The sequence below is a fragment of the Phaethon aethereus genome (assembly GCF_964289735.1).
Source record: "Phaethon aethereus genome assembly, chromosome: 16".
In the NCBI taxonomy this organism is placed as follows: domain Eukaryota; kingdom Metazoa; phylum Chordata; class Aves; order Phaethontiformes; family Phaethontidae; genus Phaethon; species Phaethon aethereus.
The window spans coordinates 16,581,269-16,607,276 of NC_138592.1; the positions used below are offsets into that span (position 1 = coordinate 16,581,269).

At 49.7% G+C, this 26,008-nt stretch overlaps 2 protein-coding genes across 2 annotated transcripts in view; one reads left to right on the forward strand and one right to left on the reverse strand.

Moving 5' to 3' along the window:
- The window catches only part of LOC309410746 (uncharacterized protein), a gene marked incomplete at its 5' end in the record, with an annotated part of 54,225 nt that overhangs the window by 9,077 nt on the left and 19,140 nt on the right, over positions 1 to 26,008 (forward strand). Inside the window, 7 exon segments of the mRNA XM_082007192.1 lie at positions 20,710 to 20,816; positions 22,104 to 22,331; positions 22,924 to 23,020; positions 23,509 to 23,607; positions 23,914 to 24,075; positions 24,403 to 24,581; positions 25,020 to 25,202. Of these exon segments, the coding sequence (XP_081863318.1) occupies positions 20,710 to 20,816; positions 22,104 to 22,331; positions 22,924 to 23,020; positions 23,509 to 23,607; positions 23,914 to 24,075; positions 24,403 to 24,581; positions 25,020 to 25,202 (1,055 nt within the window).
- Positions 3,369 to 9,279, reverse strand: LOC309410910 (microtubule-associated protein 1 light chain 3 alpha-like; the record flags this gene model as incomplete). The annotated part of the gene is made up of 3 exons (XM_082007404.1): positions 3,369 to 3,531; positions 4,050 to 4,156; positions 9,181 to 9,279. 3 exons carry the CDS (start codon positions 9,277 to 9,279, stop codon positions 3,369 to 3,371), a joined length of 369 nt encoding a protein of 122 aa, XP_081863530.1.

The following is a 26,008-nucleotide window of genomic DNA, read 5'->3' on the forward strand; positions in this document are numbered from 1 at the left end:
TCTGAAGGGAAGCTGCTCTAGCAGTAACCTGATGTCATTTCCTCTGCTTTTAATATACTCAAGTGCAGCCCTGCGGAGAAAGACTTGGGGGTACTGGTGGATGAAAAGCTGGACATGAGCCGGCAACGGGTGCTCGCAGGCCAGGCGGCCAACTCTGTCCTGGGCTGCACCCAAAGCCGTGTGTCCAGCAGGGCGAGGGAGGGGATTCTGCCCCTCTACTCCACAGGGGTGAGACCCCCCTGCAGTGCTGCATCCAGCTCTGGAGCCCTCGGCACAGGAGAGACATGGACCTGTTGGAGCGGGGCCGGAGGAGGCCACAAACATGCTCCGAGGGCTGGAACAGCTCTGCTGGGAGGACAGGCTGGGAGAGCTGAGGAGGTTCAGCCTGGAGCAGAGAAGGCTCCGGGGAGACCTTATTGCAGCTGCCAGGTCTTAAAGGGGGCTTAGAAGAAAGATGGGGACAGACTTTTTACCAGGGCCTGTAGCGATAGCATTTTGACTAGATCTAAGGAAGACATTTTCGACAATGAGGCTGGTGAAGCACTGGCCCAGGTTGCCCAGAGAGGTGGTAGATGCCCCATCCCTGGAAACACCCCAGGTCAGGTTGGACAGGGCTCTGAGCAACCTCATGAATAGAACAGAACAGAATTGAATCGAATAATCTGGGTTGGAAAAGACCTTTAAGACCATCGAGTCCCACTATTAACCTAACACTGCCAAGTCCAACACTAAACCATGTCTCTGAGTAAGTGCCACATCTACACATCTTCTAAGTACCTCGAGGGATGGTCACTCAACCACTTCCCTGGGCGGCCTGTTCCAAAGCTTGATAACCCTCTCAGTGAAGAAATATTTCCGAATATGCCATCTAACCCTCCCCTGGCACAACTTGAGGCCTTTTCCTTTATCCTATCACTTGTTACTTGGGAAAAGAGACTGACACCCACGTCGCTACAACCTCCTTTATGGTAGTTGTAGAGATAAGGTCTCCCCTCAGCCTCCTCTTCTCCAGGCTAAACATCCCCAGTTCCCTCAGCTGTTCCTCAGAAGACTTGCGCCCTAACATGTTGAAGATATCCCCACTCATGGCAGGGGGGTTGGACTACATGACCCTTAAAGGTCCCTTCCAACCCAAAGTATTCTGATTCTATGCAATACGTTGACACAGGCAGTGCCGTTTTGCCTCTCCCATAGCTCTGCCTTTTGAAAGCATCCTTTTGCTGACTGAAGCACATGTAGCAGAGACCCATCGTGGTGAGGTGAATCAGCCCATCTCCAGGTGACTGCATTCATGGTGGAGAGAGTGAGACACCTCAGCTCCACTACTATACCCCACCAAGGGCTCCAGCCCACTGTGTTTAAGCACATCTGCCACTCCTTTCCCAACTCCCAAAGGGAGACGCCTCAGCTGGGCTGACGCTGCTGTGGGGCCGCATCACCTGCAGGAGCCCATCCCACAGGGAGGTGGATGCGAGAGGACCTTTGCTCAGCGACTAGAGTTTAAATACCATGAGGCTGGTGCTTAACACAGGGCAAGCCCCATTGCTGCTCCCACTGCCAGGACCAGTGGGGCAACTGTTCTCACCCACACTCTGCTGGCTGCTGTTGCTTCCAGCTGGCTTCCTACCATCTTTCTTCAGCGCTTGCCCACCTGCGTGCACTCCGCTGGGTCTTGTCCCTTACACTAGCTCCTTCCCTGGACAGGAGATTTCCTGCAGGCGTGGGACATAAACAAGACAGTCAGCTGTAACTCAGGGAAACAGTATCTAAACCCCTCTCTGCTGGGCAAAGGAATTAGAGCGAGCCGAGGGGCAGGGAAACACACTGAAATGCTAAACGGCCACCAGCCCCTGCCTTTGGTTGGAAAAGAGTTTTGACCGAGTGCTCAGGGAGATTATCTGCACTGCTCAAAGCTTCCTTTAAAAGCAGAGACTTTGCAAATGCCCCCCACCTCTATTTTCTTTTTTTTTTTCCCCCCAGATGAGGAAACTTGGTCACAGGGTAAGAGACTTACCTAACACTATGTAACAGGTAGGGCAGGGCTTCCCATGCTTCCCACCTGGCTAACCAGTGCTCTGTCCTCTAAACCGAGCTTCCACCTTTTGCCTCAGCCCCTCAACCCCAGCCAGCCGGTTTTGCCGTAGCTTGGACTAACCAGCTCCAAAGCCTGGGCAGGCAAACAATGCGCCAGCGAACACGGGGAACACACATCGCTCTTACTTGACACCAGGGACATTAACACAGACAAATGAGATGGGAACAGAACATTCCTACAAGACACAACTTGAATTCATGTTTATTTTATATATATATATATATATTTTTATATATATTTACCTTTGTCTAGATTAAACTGGGTGAGATTTTATCATATACATTTTTTCGGTATAATACATGAGAAACAGGAACGGGAACATAGCAAATATAAATCAGTACATTCCTTGAGCAAATTCTTTGCCACACTGAGACTGAAAAATGGCATGCAATGGGGAGACAGAGAGAAGGGAAATCAATTTTATTTAAAAAAAAAAAGGAATAAAGACAATCTAGGTACAACTGTCAACAGAGGAGCAGCACTATATACGGCCAACGCGTATAAATTAAAAGTAAATTCCACTCTGACATCTACTATGCTTTAAAGTGCAACGAAGCCCAATTTATTTACCTACAGAATACAGGAAAGATCACCCCCTCTCCCCATTCCAATCTATCCCTTAAAACAAACAAACAAACCAAAACCCAAAACAAACCCAAAGAAAAAACCCAATAAAATAAATCTAAAGGATATACATTATCCACAGTCCTACAGAGACGTCTACATCTACTCAGTAGCACCAAGAATCTGATATGGGTGTAATTAAAATCAATTAAAACTCGGGAGCAATGGTAACATCTGTTTGCTGCTTCTGCAGACCTCCTGCCCTTTACTAGTGTCTTGGAGGAGAGGCGGCTCTCCCTGTGCTGAAAGCAAAGGCGACAGTGTCCTGTCCTCTCTCCGTCACCGGCCGAACCGTTCTGGCAGCAGGCTACAAGGACGCGCACACACACATACACAGCACGGTGAGAGCAGCCGAAGGTTACACGCAGGGGATGGGAAGCCGAGGCCCCATGGGTGCGCGTGGGTGTCTGTACGTATGTGCGCACATGGGTGTGCGTGCGTGGAGGGAGCGGGACCCATCGACACAGAGGTGAAGGGCTGTGCAAGTCCAACACACGCCACGAGCCTCTGGTGACAGGGTGATGGGAAGGGGAGGGAGGGAGGGAGGGAAAGGGAGTCAGCACAGTCCCCTCTGGTTGTGTTGTCTTCCAAGGCCGGGGGCCTGTGCGCCACAGTTCATCTGTCTCGACACGCCACCTCCCGGCAGGCCTCAGTAGCCAAAGGTTTCCTGGGAAGCATAGACCATGTAGAGGAAGCCATCCTCGTCCTTCTCCTGCTCGTAGATCTCTGAGATGGGGGTGGACACACTCACCATGCTGTGCTGGTTCACCAGCAGGAAGAAAGCCTGGGTGGGATTCAGCTGCAAGTGACGCCTGTGGGGGCAAGGGCAGGAGGGCCTGAGTCAACCCACCTGGGGCAGGCACCGCGACGGCACGTCCACCTCCCCCCAGCAATGCTGTTCACATGGGGCCAGGCCCTCCCACAGGCTCAGGACATGGTGCCTGTGAGCCCAGCGGAGCTGCTCGGGGCTCCAAGGCCTCCGGAGTCGGGACTCTGCAAAGCCCCTTTCTCCAAGCGCTGCCGGCACGGGCAAAGCAGAGGGGCCTCTTCCATCTGAGCTGGAGGATAAAAGAAGGGGATTGGAGTCCCCCTCATCAGCTCATGGGGCATCCCTATGAGGGAGACGTCACGGTTCCTCACCAGTTGCTAGGAACCTGCCTCCCCTCAGCCCCCCAAGCACTGTACCACAACACAAGGATGCTGTGGTTGTCATGTCCCCATCACCACCCTCATCAGCTGCCTCTGCCTCACCCTCACCCCACCACCCTGTGTGCAGGGCCTGTGGGTGAGGACAGGCTCACAGCACGCCAGCCGGGGCCACCCCACTCACCGGATTATTTTGACCAATTCACTCATGTTGACATGGTCTGGGACGAGGAACTTGGTCTTGTCCAGCACTGGCAGCTGTTTCTCCCCTTTATAGCGTTCGATGATGACCTGGGAGAAAGTCATCAGGGTCAGCCACAGTTTACAGTGCCCCAAGCACTGGCCTCAAGGTCAAACTAGAACAAGTGGAAAAGTTGAGCTAAGGCCCCACTTTGCTTCACCCTCCCAGGAAAACAACAACAACAACAAGGGACATGAGCAATGACCATCAGGTTGGCTACAGACAGCTCTTGAGCAACGAGTCATCTGTCTGCCTGAGCCACATGGTGGAGAGCATCCAAGGTAAGTGAACTACAGCACCACTTGCTCTGGCTGGCTGACAAACAGCAGGCGTCAGTGGATTGATATAGCTACCTCTCCTGACATGCAGGAGATCCGGAAGAGGAGTGAAGTGTATTTTAACATCATTTTCAGACTGACCAAAACCACAGGTTTTGCTGGCTTGAGCTAAGGATTGAACTCATGGTGCACAGCAAGAGACATTTTTCTTCCCTTTTGTGCCACTGCTCGGGGCTGCTGCTGTTCAGCGTCACCCTGCTTGCTCGGGAAGAGCTGCGGATATTCCCCAACAAGGAGCTGTTAGAAATCACCCTGAAACCACCCAAAGCATTCCTTCAGAAAAGGGTAGTTTGGATTTCACCAGTCCCACTCCTCATGTTAACGCTAGACACACTGACGCCAAAAAGGATCAGAAACCCATGGACGTTTCTCCTGTGTGCTACCACAACTGTGCGGTGAGCTTCCAGACTTCGGCACAGTGCCACCACGGGGACAGCCCAACCAAGAGGCCTTACCACACTTACGTTCTGAAATGGCTAAACAATGTTTAGTTCGGTTTTCCTGCTATTACAATTAATGATTTTCTTCTGTTAAGGAGTGTCCGCTGACGGCTACAACTGCTATTCTACACCAGCTTGGAAACGCACTATTTGTATTCTAAGAAAGAAGGCAGTTAAAAGAAGTAATTACATTACTTATAAAGCTCAATACGTGCCCATTACAGTGATACACTGACTCTCACATCTCTCCAGTACGTAGTTGTTTTCTCCACAGAAAGACGCTTGTATACTAATCAGTTCATCATCCTCTCCGAGTTGAGACTGAACATTATTTTTCACTATAAGGCAAGGAGTTCCCACAAATAATTCTCCCAGGTCTTTTCCAAAAACACACGGAAGACTGCAAATGCCTTTGGATAGTGAAGGGATGGAGCAGCACGCAGAGAGCAGGATCCCCAGAGGATGGCTCTGTGGAGCCAAAAGCATGAAGGGAACCTCTGGGAACGTTGATTTGCCTTTCCCTTAATCATTTGTTGACACACCAGCCTCCATCAGCAGCAGCAACGTAACTGCTGCTGCCTCTACCCTAAAGCAAATCAGACACTGGTTGGGATGCTGCGGTATCACCAGTGAGCTGGGAATGTCTGATGAGTTCCCCAGACTTGCTTGTCTCAAGGCCCGCCCGGACGGGCCAAGCTTTCTTGCAGGCAGTTCCCGGATGAGGGAGGAGTGCGAGGCACCTTGGCGAGAGCTCTCTACCTAAATGTCCTCTGAAGAGCCCATCCTGGACAAAGCTCACACAAGGGGAACCCAGGAGCCCGAGGGCTGGACAAGCAGCATACGAAGGCCTCCGTGAATCCACAAATGTATTCTCACATTGTCCATTGTCTCCTCTTGATACTAAGCAAGAGTGCCAGAGAAAAAGACCAGAGAAAGCCAGGTATTACTCCTTCAGCGCCTTTGGCAAGACGGAGACCTGATGAAAGACTAATTTTCTGCAACAGACTAAATCGTACATCAGATGCCCCTCACCAACCTGCTAATGTCCCTTCCTCCCACCAGGAGGAGAGCAGAGGAAGGAGAAAGACAAGCAGAGCCATCCTACTGTATTTAATTTGAGTCTTACTTGGACAGACAAGAATTTTTGGGAGATGAACAGTCTCAAGGGGCTGGACACTCACAACAACCACACACAGGGCATGCTGCTCTGGCCACTGGGAAACAGGCAAGAGCGGGACCTCAAGTTTCTAACGGCAGTTTGCAGAACGGGGCAGCTACGCAGCAACTGTTTGTGCATATACAAAAGAGGCAGAGAGGGCCCTGCGCACCTGGGCTGTGCCTCATTTCTCACATCTAGCAGGAACAGAGGCGGACATCTCTAATTACCAGCCAGTTCCATCCCACAAAGAAAAGCCTCTTAATTAGCCCGAGAATGGGCTGAGAAGGATGTCCTGGCTGTTAAAGCAGCAACTGCCTTGTGCCCTGAGGAGACAGAGGGCCTGTCATGTAGAAGAGCTCCAACAGTTTCTGTCTCCGGACACGAGCTGCTCTTTGGGTAACCCAGCTATGGGAATAGGTGGCCAATGGACAAAATGTTCTTGTCTAGCTTTGGAGGGAAACGCATGATCACATGCTAATATTACATCCCTGTAGCCACAGGGCTTGTATACAAAGCCACCTCCCCTGCCGCATCCTCTTCTAAGCTGCTGCCTCAGGCCAGGGGCTTCCTCAGTGTGGGACGCCTGCTCTTGCAGTGGGAACCCACCATAGACCTCACCGCAGAAATAACATGAGCTGGGCACAGGTGGAAAGGCTTAGGGCAGAGCCTGGGGTCCCAGTCCCATTGCAGAGGGGGCTTGGGCAGCATTTCAAAACTCAGACCTTGTTCTGGGGCCAGTCTGAAGACGTGGAAAGGGATTTTGGTAGAGGATGAGGCCAACCTGGGAGCATGGAGCGGTGGCAGCTCCCGAGTTTTAACTGCTTTTAATTACACCCACAACAGATTCTTGGTGCTACTGAGTAGATGTAGGTGTCTCTGTAGGACTGTGGATAATGTATATCCTTTAGATTTATTTTATTGGGTTTTTTGTTGATCCATCTTGAGTCATGTCAGCCCTGGGCACTGGGCCTGCAGCTCCCTGGCACAGCCCTTGCAGGAGCCTAGAAAAGGCTGCCCCTTCCTCCAAGTCTGCACTTTGGGTTTCTGTGCACCACTGTGCCGGGGCAGGGGATTTATTTGGGCTCCCTCACCTGCCGTTGCCTCTCCATGCTCCTCTGTGGGTGTGCAGATGAGCTTTTTATCACGCAACCTAAGAGACCTCTCTGCACGGCCCAAACACGCCGTAGTATTCAGGACAGACCCCTTCACACTGGGATGATGCCACCATTTGCTTTCAGTGGAGGTAACTTCACTGAAACTAGTAATTTGGGCCAGTCAAGCAGCGCTGAGGTCCCCAGGGTGATGGAGGCATGCAGACCTGCCTATTAAAAACAGCCGCCATCCCTACTGAGTAACTGGGGCAGACATCAGAAATGCCCAAGAAGCCCTGTCCTTGTTCCAGAGACCTCCTGTGCACTCTGTTGCCTTGCAATTGTGAGATTTCTCAGTCCCCACAGCAGCATGCTCCCAATAACCCACTGCCGACCACCTACTGCTGCCTCTGGACCACCACTCCAAGCAAACGGCTTAACGGCCCTGGGCAATCCCTGCAAACACAGGTTCAGCTTTACACTTGCACTAAGCACAGGAGTATTTCTTTCAAAAAAAGAAACAAAACAACCAAAAAACACACTCAGAAGGTTTGCAGGGACTCTGGTTAGATGCACTTTTCCTCTACTAATAGCAGGTATCTAGCAAATTGTCAGAACAGGAAAATAGCCAACTCTCCTCAAGGAGCTTTGCCCCTTTTCCCCGCCGCCCCCACAAAATGCAGCCCTAGATAAAACCACATGTCAAATTTGTCAAAAGGCTAAGAACAGCGTTTTCAAAAACGCCCATTAATTCAGGATTTTTTTTTCCCCTCCCCTCTCTTCCCGCCCCACACCTTCACTTTGATACCACAAGAAAAAGGATTAATTCGCTATTATGAGCAAATGCCAATAAAACCCGAATGAACGCTTGCTTTCATAAACTTTCCACCATAACTTTTCAACTGTTTTCACTTTCTTTCTTCTGGCCAACACCCCAGCCCTCCGATTCAATACTTGGACAAGGATTACTATGAGATCGACATATATCCTCTAAGATTTTTCCAGCCATGAGGACATTCCCTCTGACCCACAGGACACAAACACTGACAAACCATCTGTGCGCGCTGCTCTCACACTGGCAGCCTGATCACTCAGAGCAGCGGGGAGGGGAGATGCACGACTTTCCCTCAGCATAACACAGCAGCGGGAGAGAGGCTCACGTCAGGAGGAGCTCAAGAGGGGGAACAATCCCCATTTCTCTGTGACAACAAGAAGATACCAGAATCCCTTGGCAAGACAGGAAGGCCTTGCTACCAAACCAGGAGAAAAAAGGTGTAAGGCAGCATCTGGGCCGGGCACGTTAAAGTTCACCAAGTAAATGGACATACAGAGCTATTCAACACGGACATCACCAATGGCTCAAGACAAACCTGAGCTACAAAACTACTTGGAGACTGGACATTTGCTACCACTGCCTTGGCACCTAGCACTGGCCTCTGACAAACAGCGTGCTGGAACACGCGGACCTTCGGTCTGACCAAAACAAGCTGTCCTTGAGCAGCAAGGGCAGAGCACGCTAACCAAAACAGTTCTGACGGGGGCTGGGCTACCCTCGCGTATCCCCTTCCCCCCCGGCCAGGCTCGGACGCGGCAGCGGGCGAAGGAAAAGGGCCACGACACAACGCACACGCACCAACCAAAGCTCCTCCCGGGACGCTGATGCTCAGCAGCACACAGGAGGGGCACGACTGCCTTCGCCTGCCGGTTCCCAACCTGCCCAGGCACAGCAGAACGGCTGCCAGCGGCCGCACACCTGAGCCCAGCCCGGCCCGGCAGCAGCAACCAAGACCGGCCGCCTCGGAGCGCGGCAGGACGAGGGCCCACAGCCGATGCACGAAGGCTTCTGGCGGGCGGCGACGGGGCTGGAGCCGGGCGCCGAGGAGCCGCTGCCCGCCCAGCTTTCCAGCGCACAACCCGGCCCCGGCCCTCCCGCCCCACGGTACCCCGGCCCCAGCTGCGGCACCACCGGCCCCGCCGCCTCACAGAACCGCCCGGCCCGGCCCCGCTCGACGCCCCGCCCGGCGCCCCTCCCGCTCCCAGACCGACCCGGCCGGTGCTGGTGTCGGCGGCGGCGCGGAGCAGGGCGCAGAGCAGCGGCAGCAGGGAGCCCGCCGCGGCCAGGCCCCGGCGCCGCCTCGGCGCCATGGCAGCGCGGCGGGGCTCCCGCCAGCGCTCCGGCCCAGCGGCGCCTGCGCGCGGAGGCCGGAAGTGGAAGGCAGCCGCCGCCGCCGCCCCGCCTCTTCCTCCGGCGGGCCGGGCCGGGCCGGGTCGGGCCGGGCCGGGCCGTGTTCGGGGGTGCCGCTCGCTGCTGCGGCTGCCTCACGGCGTCGTTGGTAACGGTCTGATGGTCTTCAGCAGACGTGTGTGTAGAAGCCCCCGGTGCAGGAGGCCAGCCGTGTACACCCCATGACGAGCCCTGAGAAGAGGAAAAGTGGGGCTGGCAGTTTGTTGGCCGGGGGTCCTGCCTTGAAGCCGTCGCAGTCTGAAAGGAAGTGGGGTGCTTCTGAGATGTGCAGCCAGGTGGAAGCATGGATTTCTGTGCTATCTCAGAGAGACCCAAGGGCTGTGTCACACTCCGTGAAAAGCTGGACATGAGCCGGCGACGTGCCCGTAGCCCAGAAGGCCAACGAGGGCCTGGGCTGCACCCAAAGCCACATGGCCAGCAGGGCAAGGGAGGGGATTCTGCCCCTCTGCCCCGCTCTGGGGAGACCCCCCTGCAGTGCTGCGTCCAGCTCTGGAGCCCTCAGCACAGGAGACACAGAGACTTGTTGGAGCGAGGCCAGAGGAGGCCACAAACGTGCTCAGAGGGGTGGCACAGCTCTGCTGTGAGGACAGGCTGAGCGAGCTGGGGTGCTTCGGGCTGGAGCAGAGAAGGCTCCGGGGAGACCTTATTGCAGCCTGCCAGGGCTTAAAGGGGGCTTCTGAGAAAGCTGGGGACAGACCTTTTAGCAGAGCCTGTAGTGGTAGGACAAGGGGTAATGGTTTTAAACTGAAAGAGGGTAGATTTAGGCTAGATGTAAGGCAGAAATTTTTGACAATGAGGGCAGTGAAGCACTGGCCCAGGTTGCCCAGAGAGATGGTAGATGCCCCATCCCTGGAAACATCCCAGGTCAGGTTGGATGGGGCTCTGAGCAACCTGATACAGTCAAAGATGTCCCTGCCCAATGCGCCAGTCTATCTGGATTCCTCTGCAAGGCATCTTGTCCCTCAAGAGAGTCAACAGCACATCCCAGTTTCGTATCCTCAGCAAACTCGCTAATGGTGCATTCCACTCCTCCATCCAGATCATTGATAGAAATATTGAACAGAACTGGCCCCAGGATTGAGCCCTGAAGGACACAGCTGGTGACCGGCCGCCAGCCAGATGTAGCCCCATTCACCTCAACACTTCAGGCCCTGCCCTTCAGCCGGTTCTTCGCCCACCGCACCATAAACCTGCTCATCCCACAGATGGACAGCTTGTCCAGAAGGTTGCTGTGAGGGACAGTGTCAGAAGCCTTACTAAAATCCAGAAAAACATCCCCCCCCATCCTCAGGGATGTTAATTCAAAGCTTTTGGGGAATGATAGCATCTAATTGCACATTATTCGACTCAGCCAGTCCCCGTAGCTCAAGGATCCGTTGCCTGCATCTGTGCAATCGCTGCTGCAGCACTCCTAGTTGAACAGAGTGGAAACTGGTGCTTGGACATCCTCCAATGGTATAAGCAGGCAATGTCACCACAGCAAATACACCACTATGAGCTGATTCTAACAATGAAAAACATAGAACTTAAGCAGTGTAATACACTGGACCCTGCTATTCTGCTCCTTTACCTGGGGAAGGAACTCCTATCATGACTATATAGTAACAAGCCGTGAAGCTGAAAAGGCTCGAGGACATTTAACAGATGTGCCATTTCTAGATCCCAATCTGGAACTATTTGTAAGTAAGTGGGTCTTCATATTATCTGAATGGCAAGTGTGTTATGGGTTATTCAATAACTACAGAGAATGGAGTAGTGGAGACTTCACCACTCAGTCTGAAGCTGAGTGCACAAGCAGCAGAATTAATGGCATTAACAGAGGTCTATCAGCTGGCCAAAGAAAAGACTGTGAATATTTGTACTGATTCTCAGCATGCATTTGGAGTATGCCATGCTACTAGGCAGTTATGGAGGCTGTGTGGGTTTATACTAGTGGAAGTGAAACATCCAATGCTCTTCACATTACTGAACTGTTAAAAGCTGTACAATTCCAGAGAAACTTGCTGTCATTCATCAGCCAGCCCACACCCACAGAAGGACAAAAGAAGAGTTAAGAAATGGTCTAACAGATATTGCCGTTAAAGCCGCAGCACGACAGCCGTACCAACCACCGGGCTTGCAAACAGTCCCAACAGTCCAACCTGGTGTTGCCCACTCCTGCAAGGATGTGTTTGACTGTTCCTGGTGAAGAAATGGCCTCTAGGAAGAGGTATGAAGTTGGTGTACAGCAGAAAATTAGACTTTTCACTAAGTATCCTGTGAAACAGGAGGCCGGGTTACTTCTGGCGTGCCTTACTAACCACCAGCCTCTGGAGGAGGAACTGGAAAGAGGGACTTCAGGGATTGATGAAGGAAACATCTTGCCACAAGGAAGCGCTGGTATGAAATCATCAGAATCCACCATAAGTGGGGGAAAGGTAAAGGCGGCAGGCGGAGATCGCAGCCACTGACTCAACTGAGGGACTGTGCAAATTGCCCCCCCACCTGCCAAGAGCACGCGTGCTGATTGACATAGCAAGCGAGGCTAATTGAAAGATAACTGACCAGTAGCAAGTGTTACGGTAATCACTAGCCAGTGAGCATAGGTTTAGGTGGGTTTTTACTAATCAAGTAACAAGATAAATACGTAGTAGTTCCTTTGTGTGGGCTGCTAGCTTTGTGGAATACCGCCAGCACCCATATCTGCACAAAGACGCAATAACAGAACACCTCTGCGCTGTGTGTATATTGGCGCGTTGCACACCGGTTCTTAAGGAAGAAGTTGAAGTTGTTATTTGTATAAGCTCTGCATAAGACGCTTCGGAGAAGATACGCAGCAGTAGCATAGTTTTGTTTCCACACATTGTAACATAGGGAAGAGATCCCTCGTTTTGTATTTGGAGTTTTTGCGTATGAAACGTTGGCTTAGGAAATTTTTCTCAGTACCGAAATGGGTAAGTACTATCTTTCTAAAAAGCTCCTCTTTTTTCTCTCTTAGGATGCATCCTAAAGAATTGGAATAAATTTGGAGGGGACCAATGACTAAAGATAAATTAAAATGGTATTGTAACCAATGGTGGCCACAATATCAATTGGAAGATGGTGAAAGATGGCCTGAAAATGGGCTTTTGAAGTATAACACTATATTGCAGTTAATGTTGTTTTGTCATCAACTTGGGAAAATGGGATGAAGTTTTGTATGTTGATGCTTTTATGATTCTGTGCAGAAATCCTGATATTCAGAAAAAATGTAAACTAACAACTGACCTAGTGATGTATACAGCTTCTGATTAGAAAAAAAAAAAAGAGCGGTTGTAGCCTAGGCTGTGATAATAAAAAATTGCAGATGAAAAAGAACAGAGGGATGTACAACTGTTAGTCCCAGCAGCCCCACCTGTATTGAAAAATAGCGTGGGACAATTGCCAATTGATTCTAATTCACAATCGGGTGATGAGAATGTCAGCCCCATTTCCAGTCAGACTAGAGGGCACACGCAGCCAGTTATTGAGGCTCCCTGGAGACAAGCAGTGGGACTGAGCGATTGCCAGTTTTTGTACATGTTCTGTTCGCTACCTCTGACCTGTTTAATTGGAAACTGTTGGTTTGTACAGAGAAAATCCTGAAGGAATGCACTGGCTTTTAGAGACTGACTTACAATCCTAGCCAGGGAGGTGTACAACCGCTTTCTTTACAGCAGAGGAAAAAAGAATGATAATAAAAGCCAGGGAAGAGGGTGGGAAAAGAAATCAACAGGAGGACCCTGGGGTTTATTTGCCTCCTAGAAAAGATCCAGAGTGGGATCTTAATAGAGGCGGGGAGAGCCCAGCTGAGGCAATACCAACAGTTAATATTATATGGGGTCCTGCATGGAGTACCAAAACCGAAAAATGTGCCTCCTCCCAGCTTCTTGTGCACGCCCCCTTCTCGCTGGCAGGCCGGCGTGGGAGGCTGGACAGTCCTTGACTGCTTGGCGCTGGCTGGGGACGTGAGTACTTTATCAACATTGGTTTTGTCCCAAATACAAACCACAGCACTATACCAACTACAAGGAAGAAAAGTAACTCTATCTCAGCCAAAACCAGGACAGAGGTGAGACAGGGCCCCAGTGAAAATCCATCGGCCTTTTACGAGAGATTAGGTGAAGTAGTTAGAAAATGGATGGGCTTGAATCTGGACAATGCGGTAAATCAGAGGATGTTCAATATGTTCAAAATGTTCATTGGGCAGTCGACTCAGGATACAAGGAGAAAGTTGCAGAAAGTTGAGGGGGCTGGGGGAATGTCGATTTTGCAAGTGATAGAAATGGCATATAAAGCGTATAACGATTGGGAGGAGGAAAAAAAAAAGGAAAAACAGCAGAATGAGGTTGCAAGTATCTTTGCTGGCAGCAGCAATAAATGGAAACGATGTCAGAGGAAGAGGCAGAGGAAGTGTATGGGGAGGGTTCAGAGGTAGAGGTAAGGGTTGTGGAGGTAGTAGCGGAGGCCACTGTGAAACCCCTCTAAAAACAAATCAATGTGCCCATTGTCAACAGGAGGGTCACTGGGAGAAAGAATGTCCACGTCTTTTGAATGGAGAAAAGAGGGAAACGGGGGAAGCTGTTGGGGTAATGACAGAGATTGCATTAGATTGAAGGGGACCAGAGGAATCTATTAAAGTTTCCCCAGCCGATCCTCTGGTTCTAGTTAAGCTGGGGAATGAAATAATAGATTTTCTGTTTGATCGTGGGGCCACCCATTCTGTAGTGACTAGTTGTAAGGGACCATTAAGCAAGACTAAGATAAGCCTTGTTGGTGTGACAGGGAAAAGAACTTCCAGACCATGTTTACAGCCTATGGAGCTCTCAGTTGGGGATGACACTTAAATTCCTCTATATGCCAGAATGTCCTTTACCATTACTCAGATGAGATTTACTTTGTAAGTTAAATGCACAATTAACCTTCTCTAAGGATTCTGTTCAGTTACGTATTCCTCCAGAGAATGCATGGAGGGCCCAGATGTGTTTGTTAACTGAGAATAATGATGTGGAAGAAGGAGGCATTCCAGATGAAGGAGGCATTCTGGATGCGGTGATACCTTTAGTATGGGCTTCGAGAACGCCAGGACAAGCAAAGAATGTGACTCCGGTCAAGATTGAGCTAAAACCAGGAGCCCAGACGGTAAGAAAGGAACAATATCCTATTAAATGGGAAGTTTGGAGGGGACTGGAGCCTATAAACAATTCCTTCTTAGAACATAGACAATTTGGGGAATGTCAGTCAATGTTTAATACCCCAATTCTGACTGTAAAGAAACCTCACTCTCATGAATATAGGTTGATACAGGATCTACGGGAGGTTAATGCAAGAGTTACAGACGTGCCCCTATGGTTCCAAATCCATATACCCTCCTCGCCTCAATCCTGATAGTGATACCTATTTTACCGTATCGGACTTGAAAGATGCTTTCCTTTGTATACCTGTGAACTAACAGAGCCAGACCATTTTTGCTTTTAAATGGGAAAACCTGACCACAGGACAGAAAATGCAACTCTGCTGGGCGGTCCTCCCTCAAGGGTTCAAAATTAGCCCCACACTGTTTGGTAATGCATTGGCAAAAGAACTAGAGCAATGGCACAGTTTAGCCAGCTACCGAGTGTCCAAGAAAAAAACCCCATCGGAAAAGAAAGAGTCCAGCATATGGGATTTGAGGTTACAAAAGAAAAAAGAGAATTAAGTACCAAAAGGAAGGCGGCTATTTGTAGGATTGCAGTACCTGCATCAAAGAAACAATGAAGGGGATTTTTAGGAATGGCCGGATGGGGTTGGCTACGGATTCCTAATTTCAGACTAATTGCCAAGCCGTTGTATGCTGCTATAAAAGGACTTGGAGGGATCTTAGAATGGACAGCAAAATGCCATGAAAGCTTTGATGAAATTAAGAGAAAACTGATGGAAGCCCCTGCCTTGGGACTACCGAATTTAAGAAAACCCTCTCAATTATATGTACATGAGAGACAACAGATAGCATTGGGAGCACTAACACAAAACCTGGGAGTCTGGAAGAGACCAGTGGGGTACTTTTCCAAACAAGTGGATGAGGTCAGGAAAGGTTGGCCTACCTGCTTGAGGGCAGTAGTAGCAACTGTAACCCGAATTGTAGAATCTTGAAAACTGACACTGGGGCAACCCATTACTGTGCTTGTGCTTCATGCTGTATGATCCCTCCTTGAAAATAAAGGACACCACTGGATTTCCCCAAATTGGTTAGCTAAATATCAAGTTGTGTTATTAGAAGAAGGTGATGTCACACTTTCTTTGACTTCCACCTTGAATCCTGCCACCTTACTCCCAATCTCTGAGTCTGATGAACTGCAACATGATTGTCTGACCACTATTGAACAAGTGTATTCCAGCAGACCAGACCTACGGGATGAACCCCTGCCTGACGCGGAAGTGGAGCTCTTCACTGGTGGCAGCAGCTACACGAGGGAAGGAAAACGAAGAGCTGGATACACAGTGGTAACCAATACCCAGACATGAGAAACCAAAGCACTGCCTAGTCATACATCCGCTCAAAAGGCAGAATTAATAGCCTTGAGCTATTAATTTATTTCCTATTAATTTAGCTATTAATTATAAGTTCCTCGAGACTGGAACTAAGTTGCGGAAAGAACACGGATATATATATTGATTCCAAATACGCATTTGGAGTGGTACATGTACATGGGGCAATTTGGCTATTAAACTCACCGGGGACTCTCATAAAATATGGAATAGAAATTATGAGGCTATCACAAGCAGTCCTCCAACCAAAAGAGGTTGCAATAATGCATTGTAGAGCCCACCAAAAGGGAAATAATGAAATTATAAAAGGAAATAAGAAAGCAGATTGGCTAGCTAGAGAGCCAGCCCTAAAAGAGTCAAACCTAGAAGGAGCTTTAATTCAGGGTCTTGTTTAGAATTGCTGCCACCAAAATACATTGAGAAAGAAAACCAACTGGCATAACAATTAGACTGCACCAAAAATGATCAAGGATGGTAGGTAACACCACTAAAACAGTTCTTGGTCCCTGAGAAAATGGTGGAAAATCTGCTTAAAAGACTACACCAAGAAACACATACAGGAGCAGATGCGCTGATAATAACTGCTAAGAGAAATTTTTTTTGACTGAAAATGCAGATTGTAGCAGCCATTGTAGTGAAGAAATGTACTATCTGCCGTACCAATAACCCAAAATTGGGGAAAAGATTATAGGAGGAAGTGTGAAACAAGGAATAACTCCTGGGTAATACTGGCAAACAGACTTTTCAGAATTACCTAGATGTAACCGATATAAGTATCTATTGGTATTAGTAGATACCTTCTCTGGTTGGCCAGAGGCTTTTCCTTGCTGTACCAACAAAGCTAGAGAACCGATTAGGATTTTGTTAAAAGAAATTATACCTAGATTTGGTATTCCAGAAGGTATCTCTTCTGAAATTGGGCTTTATTCTACTGCAGAAGTAGTGCAAGTTTTTACAAATTAAGTGGGAGTTGCACACCCCTTGGTGGCCAGAGTCTAGTGGGAAAGTAGAAAGAATGAATCAGACTTTCAAAAGACAAGTTGCAAAACTTTGTCAGGAAGCCCACCTTAAGCGGACAGAGGCCTTACCCTTAGCTCTGTTGCAAATTTGAATAAGCCCTAGGGTTAAGGAAAGAGTAAGTCCCTTTGAGATTGTATATGGGAAGGCGAATCTTCTGACCATCAGGGGAGACCAAATGCATATAAAAGGACAGACCAACGTTAAGAATATTTGATTTCTCTTTCACAGACTTTATCTTCACTGCACGGGTACCTAAATCAAAAGGTTTCTCTTCCATTGGATACACCAGTTCACCCATTCCAACCAGGAGACACCGTTTACCTACAGACCTGGAAAGATGAACCACTAAAGGAGAAGTGGAAAGGACCTTATACTGTACTATTAAAGACTTATACTGCAGTCAAAGTAGAGGGGATTGATTCCTGGATACACTACACACGAGTGAAAAGGGCACCAGAACCAGATCAAGAAACGTGAACCTCCACGCCATCTGGAGAACTCAAGCTTCGATTGACCAGGGACTTTTAAAATGCAATTTGCTTATGTAGATGTTGAATGTCTACAAGGCCAATTGTTTTAGTGTTGGGAAAGCAAAAGTCTTGGCAGTGGTTTCAATTTGTTTAATGCTCACTGTGTGTGAAGGAAATCTAGTTTTGCGACTCATCCAGTCATTTGGGAGAATCCATAATAGTAGTTACCTGAGGCAAATGGGAGGCTCTAGTGTGCAGGTGGGTAGGAGTTAACAATACCATAAAGGTTACAACATTAGAATGAAACCAGATCTGGTGGTCAAGAAGACGAAGAAGTGTTTGTACTTAAGCAGTAAACCGTGAAGACTTAGCTGTTCCCGCACTCTTGAAAAACGTAACTGTCATGAGGTCAGCAGAATCCACAGTAATTGGGATAAAGGTAAAGGTGGCAGAGGGAGATCGTGACCACCGAGTCAAGTGAGGGACTCTGTGAATTACCCCCCTACTCTTTCTAGGACCATGCGCACCAATTTGAGTATGTGTAACCAGTAACGGGCAATGTGGTAATTACCAGCCAGTGAATTTAACCTTGGTGGGTTCTCTGTTGTTTTTGCTGATAACAGGATAATGTAACAGGATAAATATGTGGTAATTCCTCTGTGTGGGGTGCTAGCTTTGTAGAATACCACCTAGCACCCGTATCTGCGCAAATATGCTATAAATAAAATAACTCTGTGTGTATATTGGCGTGTTGCGCACCGGCTATATGACTCCATGTTTGGGACAACGCTATCACAAAGTGTGATGAGCAGGAAAGATTCAAAGGGGAATGCGGGAGGTAGTAACAATTCAAGGGTGGGTTTCACTGCAGAAATTTCTGGGGGCGTTGTTATGCGCTTGGAATTTTACACATCTCCATTCTCATCAGGTCTGCAGTTCACATGAGCGATATAGGTTTGCGCAGACATTGAATGTGTAATGCAGCACGTGCGTTTGGGACGTTCAGATCTTCCAGGAGAGAGTGTGTGTGATTGCCAGGGAGTGTCACAGAGGATTGGCACCTAACAGCCGTATCCCTTTCAAATTCCAGGATGAAGTTTTAACAACGTTTTTCTTTTTCTCTTTCTTTTGTCATGTTGTGTTGATTTACTGCTCGCTGAGCTCCTGAAATTCTCTGCTGTAAAATTCAGTGGATGTCTTTGCAGGGATGTCACCATGCTCACAGCATCACAGGCTATCCCAGCTGATGTGTAGCCATCAGATCCTTCCCCTGATCTTTACTGATACCTAACACACTACAATTATGAAATAGTCTTTATTTTAGGAATGATTGAACTGCAGAGGTCTGACAAACCTTTGAAGGGGTTCTTAGTGTAACTAGAACCTTCTCCTTTTCCGATACCCTGGCATCGAGTGCACAGGGAGTTCTGCTGTGCCATGCCTGGCCTCCCTCTGTCTTCTTTTCTCTAAAGACACAAATCAGGAAGTAGATGTTAACAGCAATGGGTCAAAAATCCCAATCAGCACAAGTCCCCGAGTTGAGCCGCTTGAAACATGGCACGTTGGAAGGCGAGAATGCTGGCGTTCGACATGCAGAGCCGGCTCTGCGCTTTTCTTTCCGCTTCACGGCTAAAGTGAACCCAGGGAACGAAGGGCAGGAGAGTGGGAGAGCGTTCCCGGGCTTCGGGTCGAAGTGAGCGCTCGCGGTCATGAGCTGAGGATGCCTCGCTGTGAGAGTGCAACAGTGGGAGACTGAGGAGAGCTGCTGCCATTAGCTAGTAACGCCCCTCCCCTCCCTTCCTGTCCGTAGTCACGACACCGTTACGCCGGGAAGGAGCCCCGAGCTCCTGAGATGATAGCCAGCAAAGGGAGGGGAAAGCGATGGGTGCTGACGGGAGCGAAGGGAACAGGAGAATTTGACTAAACATGTCCTTTCTCCTTCAGGGCTCCCTTGCAGGCAGGTGGGAAGCCGCCGAAGAGCACAGCCTGGAGAAAGCACTGCTTCAGTGGGAAGAGGAGCAGCAAAGGTACCAGGAAGGAGTGGTACTTGGTACCCTGGATGCTCGTGGAAGTGAGGGGAAACCCGTCAGTGCTACCTGGTCACCCCAGGGGAAGCGGCTGGGCAAGCGGCTTTGAAAGGAGAAAGGTCCACAGTCTGTTTTCCGTGGGGCAGTCCTAGGAGTGTGTGCCGAACAGCTCTGTTTTGGGCGGGGGGCTATTCCGGGCGACCTCCAAAGGACCCTTTCCAGCCTAAGCAAATGAGTTTGCCCTCACAGAGAGCTCTCAGTTAATGCTAGAAAGCACTTCTACTGCCTCTCGGTTTGACAACAAAGTCTGTGTGGAGGGAGCTGGGAAATGACGGGGATGCTGCTTGTGGATAGCAGTTGTTCAGAGGCCTCATTGCTGTTTCTCCCTTTCCAAGGTTTTCCTGGCCAAAGTGAACACTGTCCTGCGGGAGCACCTCAATAAAGCGAATGAGGTTAATTCAGCCCTCAGAGAAGATGTTGGAGAACTGACGGCGCATTGGATGAGGGCCCAGCAGGAGCTGGAATTGAGGGAGAGTGAATGGCGCGCTGAACGTGAGGTAAGGAGCGGCTACGGGAGCGTCACGGGTGATGCCAGGGTGGAATGCGAGTGCATTTTATTTGTGGCCTAGAGGCCTTGCTGTGGGAAGGTTGTGGCTCTGTTGAGGCTGTGTTGGTGTTGACGAGCAGAAGCCAGGGGTGTGAGATGGAGGAGTGTCAGCAAATTGTGGTGATGGAATGTGCCCACCTGCTGTGAGCGTACTGCTCGGTCTTGGAGGCAAATGCTTGCTGTTGCTGGGCACTGCAGGGCAGTCACAGAGGACCGCTCGTCTTTTTAATAGTCCTGGAGTGTCCATCTAGAGCAGTGGAGACCAGAGAGGACTGTGTGCTTTGAGGTTCAGAGGAGCCAGCAGAAGAACAAGGCAGGCCTCCCTTACCTCCCGTAACAGCCTGTTGGCAGGAAATCTGACGCGGGTCTCGGAGGGGCTTGTTTTTGTCTTCCTCCACCACGACCGCTGGACACCTCGGCAAGGCGAGAGGAGGAATCGTGATCAGTTTGCTTTGCTGCCGTCCACTCCTGCAGGAGGAGCGTGGACGTTCCCTTCTTGGCAGTCAGGTGGCAGGTCTGCTGAGGATGCTTCTGTGGTGGCTCCTGAGCCCTTGATGCCCCTGTTGCAGTGGTTGCTAAAGGAGACCTGGGGATGGTGGCTGTAGTCTCTCCTGTGTAGAGAGACTTGTGCAGTGGCAGCGAAGGCTGACTTGGCATTTCTTTTTGTCTTTGCACGTTCAGCTTTATGACAGCTACTTAAGGGGTGAAGATGACCGTCTCCTCGGCCTGTGGCGCCAGGCGGTAACCTTCCGCCGTCATTTCCTGGCAATGAAGACTGCCACTGACCGGTGAGTAGAAGCTAAGGCTAGAGCTCTTGCAGAAGAGCTGTAGCTTCCCTTCACACCTGCTTTTGGAGCCGCGATGTTAACGTTAGTTGCGGCTACAGCTCGGATTTCTCCTAAAGCATTAAGCGTGCTTTAGGCTATTTTCAGAACCGTTTTTGTTCGATGCTGGTTTTCAGCTAAAGCTGAGGGGCTCGGGCTAGAAGCAATGCAGGGGCCCTAAACAGGTGACTTGACTATGGTGATGTTTGGTGATTCACAGAGACACGGGCGAGTGTGGACACATTGGAAGAGACTCACCAGCGCTATGCATGCCGCACGTAGAGCAGTCCCTTCTATAGAATGATGAAAATCTGCCTTAAATCTCACTGAGTTTCTTTTCCCACTGCTCCCGATGGAGAGATCATTCATGGATATATTTTTTTTTTTCTTCTCAATTCCAGCTTACATTTATTCTGGTCGCTTTGTATGTGCTTAGTCCTGTACCAGCATTGCTGAGAGAAAGAATATCTTCTCTACCCTGTTTCTGCATTTATCCAATTAATTTTGCTTAGTCCAATACCTCTTTTTGTGATTGTTTTCTTGTATTTGGGCTCTCTGAAGTTCCTTTCTCACAGTTGCCTTCTACACAAACAAATGTAGCGTAGCCGTAACAGTACCTTCTTCTGGTGTCAGCATGCAGTTTATTTCCAACTCTGGGTTATTGTCAGCCATTTACCTTCTTTGGCGATAAGCCATCCTTAGTGTGTGGAGTGTGCCTGACTTACTATTCAATTCTTGTGATATTTGTGCTTTTTTTGCTACAACATTTTAAGCTTATTCTTACAGCACCTTGCTGGAATGTTTATTCTGTAGATATTGTTGTGAGCCTCTTAGCAGTCCAAGGGTTGATAATAATAGCCCGCTTAAGGCTGATCCCCTAGGTAGGTATAGAAGCTGGGGACCTTGGTAAAATGCCTTACATCTGTTGATGATAACTAGAGGATATTAATAAGAGAGAGCAGGAGCAACAGTTAATAAGAGTAGTGAGAGGCTCATGAAGACTTCTGGCTGTGCCCTCCATTTCTTCCTCTCTCTGAGGAGAAAACAGGCTCATTTCTCAACCGTCCCTAGACTTGTTGCTCACCTGTCAACATGTGTCCTGGTCCCAAAGTGTCAGATGAATGATTCGTCCGCAACGAAGATGTCATCTTTCCTGCCAGCTTTTACTGTTGCACAATTACGTGCTTCAGAGGTGAGTCGGCTGCTAAAGATGGTGGCGTGAACATGAGCTCTTTCTTTATTCTTCTTCAGAGATCTGTCTGAGCTGAAGGCAGAGCAAATGAGGGTTTCTGGATCTATACTTGTAAACTGCTCCCATCTAAAATCCGTCGTACAGCTCCGGCAGCCCATCACGCTGGGTAGAGCTGTCCTCAAGGATCGGGCAGAGCAGCAAGCGGGACAGGAGATAAACCAGGAGACTCAGGAAGTGATGAGCTTACAAGTCAAGGGGGACCTGGAGAAGAAGGAGCTTCAAGACAGGTGAAGGTGTTTTAAATGTGGCTGTTGCCAGCGTGATCTTTTGTGGCTGCTGCTTGGATTCCTAGCTGGGCTGTGCTCACGTTTAAAACACAGCCATTGTGCACAGCCTTGTTTCTGTCCCTCGTCAAAGTACTGCCTTCCGCAGAAAGGACAGAAAAAACGGTCTGAGTGACAGCAGCTCTTCTGAGTAAGCCCGGACTGGAAAAGAGATTGCGTCTTTCAGTGCTTTTGCCGTTAAGTGGTTCTTGGTGAGCGGTTGAGACCAGTATAAAGAGAGCTCTGTCTCTCGTACAGCCCTTTTGCTAGCCAGGGCTGTGCTAAAGGGAGTTGGGAGGCATTTGCCCAGGGCCATCATAAGCAGTGTAGCACCTGTGTACTGACAAGTCCTTGCAAGGCTGAGTGCAGAAGGCCTCTTTGGGGCAAGAAGTGCTGTTTTGCAACATTGAGCATATGAACCTGTAGAGATGAATGCTGCCCTTGCTGTATTTTCTGGGTTGAACTTTCTCTGCTATGCTTCTGGGAGCTGCTGAGCTCTTTAACAGGCGATGGTGTGCAATGCTTCTGGAATGGCACGTGGACCTTCTGTTCTCAGGGTGGTGGAGCTCTCGGCCTTGCTTGTACAGTCTCAGAAACAGAATGAGGAGAAGGAGACGACCATGAGGACACTTCACGACACCGTGGAGATTCTAGTATGTTTTCCCTTTATCTGGGAGGTGGCGCAGCGTTTGCTCTCCAGGCTCAGCACAAAGAGGTGTAGCTTCCTCAAGAGAAAGAGTGGCAAAGGTGCTAACTGTCTGGGAACGTCAGGCACATGGCCCAATATTCCTCGTGCGTTGGGCCCATGTGGAGTCAGTCCAGGTGCAGGCAGTGGCAGGGGGGCTGGAGACAGTTCAGGTGTCTTCCTCAGGGGGGTTGCAGCGGTGCTATTGTGCCTGTGGCTTTCAGTCTCTAGGGATGAGAGTTCCTTGGAATGGATAGCTTGACAGCAGTCTGTAGAAACTAGCTGTTGGTCTTTCTCCTCTTAGTTTTTGCAAAGAAGAAATTGAATAGATGTGGGAGGGAATATACTGGAGTCACTAGGGCTGAGGCTTATCGGCATGGCAGTGCTACTGAGGATGGGAATGCTACAGAGGGGAGCAGCTCTCCCCTGCCCACCCTTGCCTTATTCTGTTCCCAGGAAGGAAGTCGATTAGAGAAAGAATATGAAGCTTCATTGACTAGAAGTGTCAAAGAAGAGAATCTTTCCCTCCAGAAGCTGATAAAAGATATAATGGAGGTGAGTACAGAGTTCAGAGACTCATAGAACCATGGAATAGTCTGGGTTGGAAGGGGCCTTTAAAGATCACCTAGTCCAACCCCCCGGCAGTGAGCAGGGGCATCTTTAACTGGATCAGGTTGCTCAGGAGTTGGGACCACAATCGCGGAGCACTTGTGGCCACAGGGACAAAACTGCTTTGTTGACTGAAGAAATGAGAGAATTGAGTTTTGAATGACTCTAGGGTGAAGTGGGGGGAAAAGGAGAAATAGATAAAGGAAGCCCAATAGAATGAGCAAAGAGTAACGGCTTGATGCGGGCTTTCAGGTGGTGTTAGATGACAGTGACAGTACGGTCAGCATTACCTGCCCTGAGAGTTCCCAGCATGCAGAGCCTAGCAACATCCTCTCTTGTCTGAGCCCCCTTGATGCAGAGCGTGCCTTTGTATTGGTTCAGGAAGCACTGGCAAGGAGGCGAGGAGCAACACAGGTGAGAATTTCTGCTTGTCTTCCCTGCTGGCTCAGCTGCTAATGCCATGCTTAGCTTGACAGCTTTCCATTTACTTTGCCAGTTGAGCCAGTTCCTTTCTAGCCTGCCCACTCTTGCTATTGAGTATTGCTACCTTGAGTATTACCTTGGCAGTCTCGCCAGCTCTGTGTTCTACTTCTTTTCTCTCCTTGATCTCCACCCCCTCGTGACAGCTTTTGCCTTCAGGCGAGCTGTCTCTCTGCTTGCTGCTTCCACTCCAGCTACCTGGAGCCATCTTCCCTGCTCGTTATGGCTTTTTTGTGCTCTTTCCCTGCCCATTCCTTGCAGGCCGTAAGAGAAGAGCTTTCTGCCAGGCAGGACTCTCTCAATTTCCTGCAGCAGCAGCACAGACAGCAGGAAGAGAAGTGCAGGAAGCTGCAGCAAAGGCTTGAGCAACTGGAGGAGGAATGCAAGGCGTCCAGCAGCCACCGGCAGCACCTCCAGGCTCTGGCAGAAGCCCTCCAAAGGTGAGTGTTTCCTCCTCCTCCTGCGCTCTAGAGGCAATCTGCTTCCAGTGCTGGGAGTCCGGAGGATTTATGGGCAAAGAACTCGCCTGCCCTGCCACGCTTGGCACTTTGTCATCCTCCTGTCACTGCTTTTCATGCTCTACTGTGCATCGTAAGGCTGTCTTGGAGATTCCGAGCGTTGTTGGACTACAAGAGGCCTCCCTCTCGACATGCTGCTTCTCTGAATTGTGTTCTTTGGGTGCCCTTCCTAGCCACTGCTGCTCACTGAATGAAGGCAAAAGCCTGCCTTCCTTTCTCCTTCCCTCCTCGGTTACCTGGCAAGGGGGAGAGCAAGTTCTTCCTTACCGTGCTCCCCACAACTCCATCCTGGCGTGATGAAAATGGGACCTGTGACTCTTCAGGCCTCTGTGTTCTTCTAAGTGAGCCTTGTCTCTGCAGTGACTGTGCAAACCTTGAGCAAACCAGGGAAGAGCTACAGCAACAGCTTGAAGTAACGGAGCAAGAAGCCTCGCGTCTGCGTCAAAGTAACTCTGAACTGCAGTTGAAGGGAGATTCAGCCCAGAGGGAAAAGGTGGAGCAGCAACAGGCGATGGAGAGAGCACGTTGTGACCAGGAGCTCCTGTGAGCGTTAAAGCTTTCTCTGGGCAGGGGTGGGCATTGCTGGACTTGAGGAGGCCCACCGTAAAAGAATGAATTTTGCATGCTCCTCGTTTGTAGCACAGAAGGGTGATGGGACTGCGTGGGCAGGTCTGGCTACCTACTGACACACAGCATAGCTGCCTCCTTGTACTTTCTTTATGACCCTTTAAAAAAAGTCATTCCAAACCTGGCCAGAGTAGTTGCTGACAGGCATAAGCTGAAACAAGAGAGGCTCAGACTGGATTCAAGGAGAACAAAAAATTTGAACCATGAAGGCGATCATGCAGCAGAACAGGTAGCTCAGGGAGGCCATCCAGATGCCATCCCTTGAAATTTGGGAGACCCGAGTGGAGAGAGCCTCGAGCAACCTGGGCTGATCCCATAGCTGACCCCAGGTGCTTTGAGTTGAAGATTGGGCTAGAGGCCTCCTGGGGTCCCTGCCAGCCTGAACCATCCTGTGATCCTATGATTATTGGACTGGAAATTCATACACATCTCCTCCCCAAACAGATTGCAGGCTCTTCCTTCATCTCACTGCTGAAGGCAAGAGCAATTATGGGAATATGAATCTGGACTTAGAAAGTCTGTCTTGCCCAAAGACGAACTTTGGAAAGTCTCGTATCCAATGTGTGGAAAAGGAGAGAGAGAACTAACAGGCAGGAAGCGGTTGAGAGTACCTGAACCTTTTGGAAACGTTCTGTGATTTCTGGAAGCTTGTTTTACTTTCTCAGTGACAAGTGTTTCACCTACATCAATGACAAAGAGTGAGGCAGCTCTAGTCAGGGAAT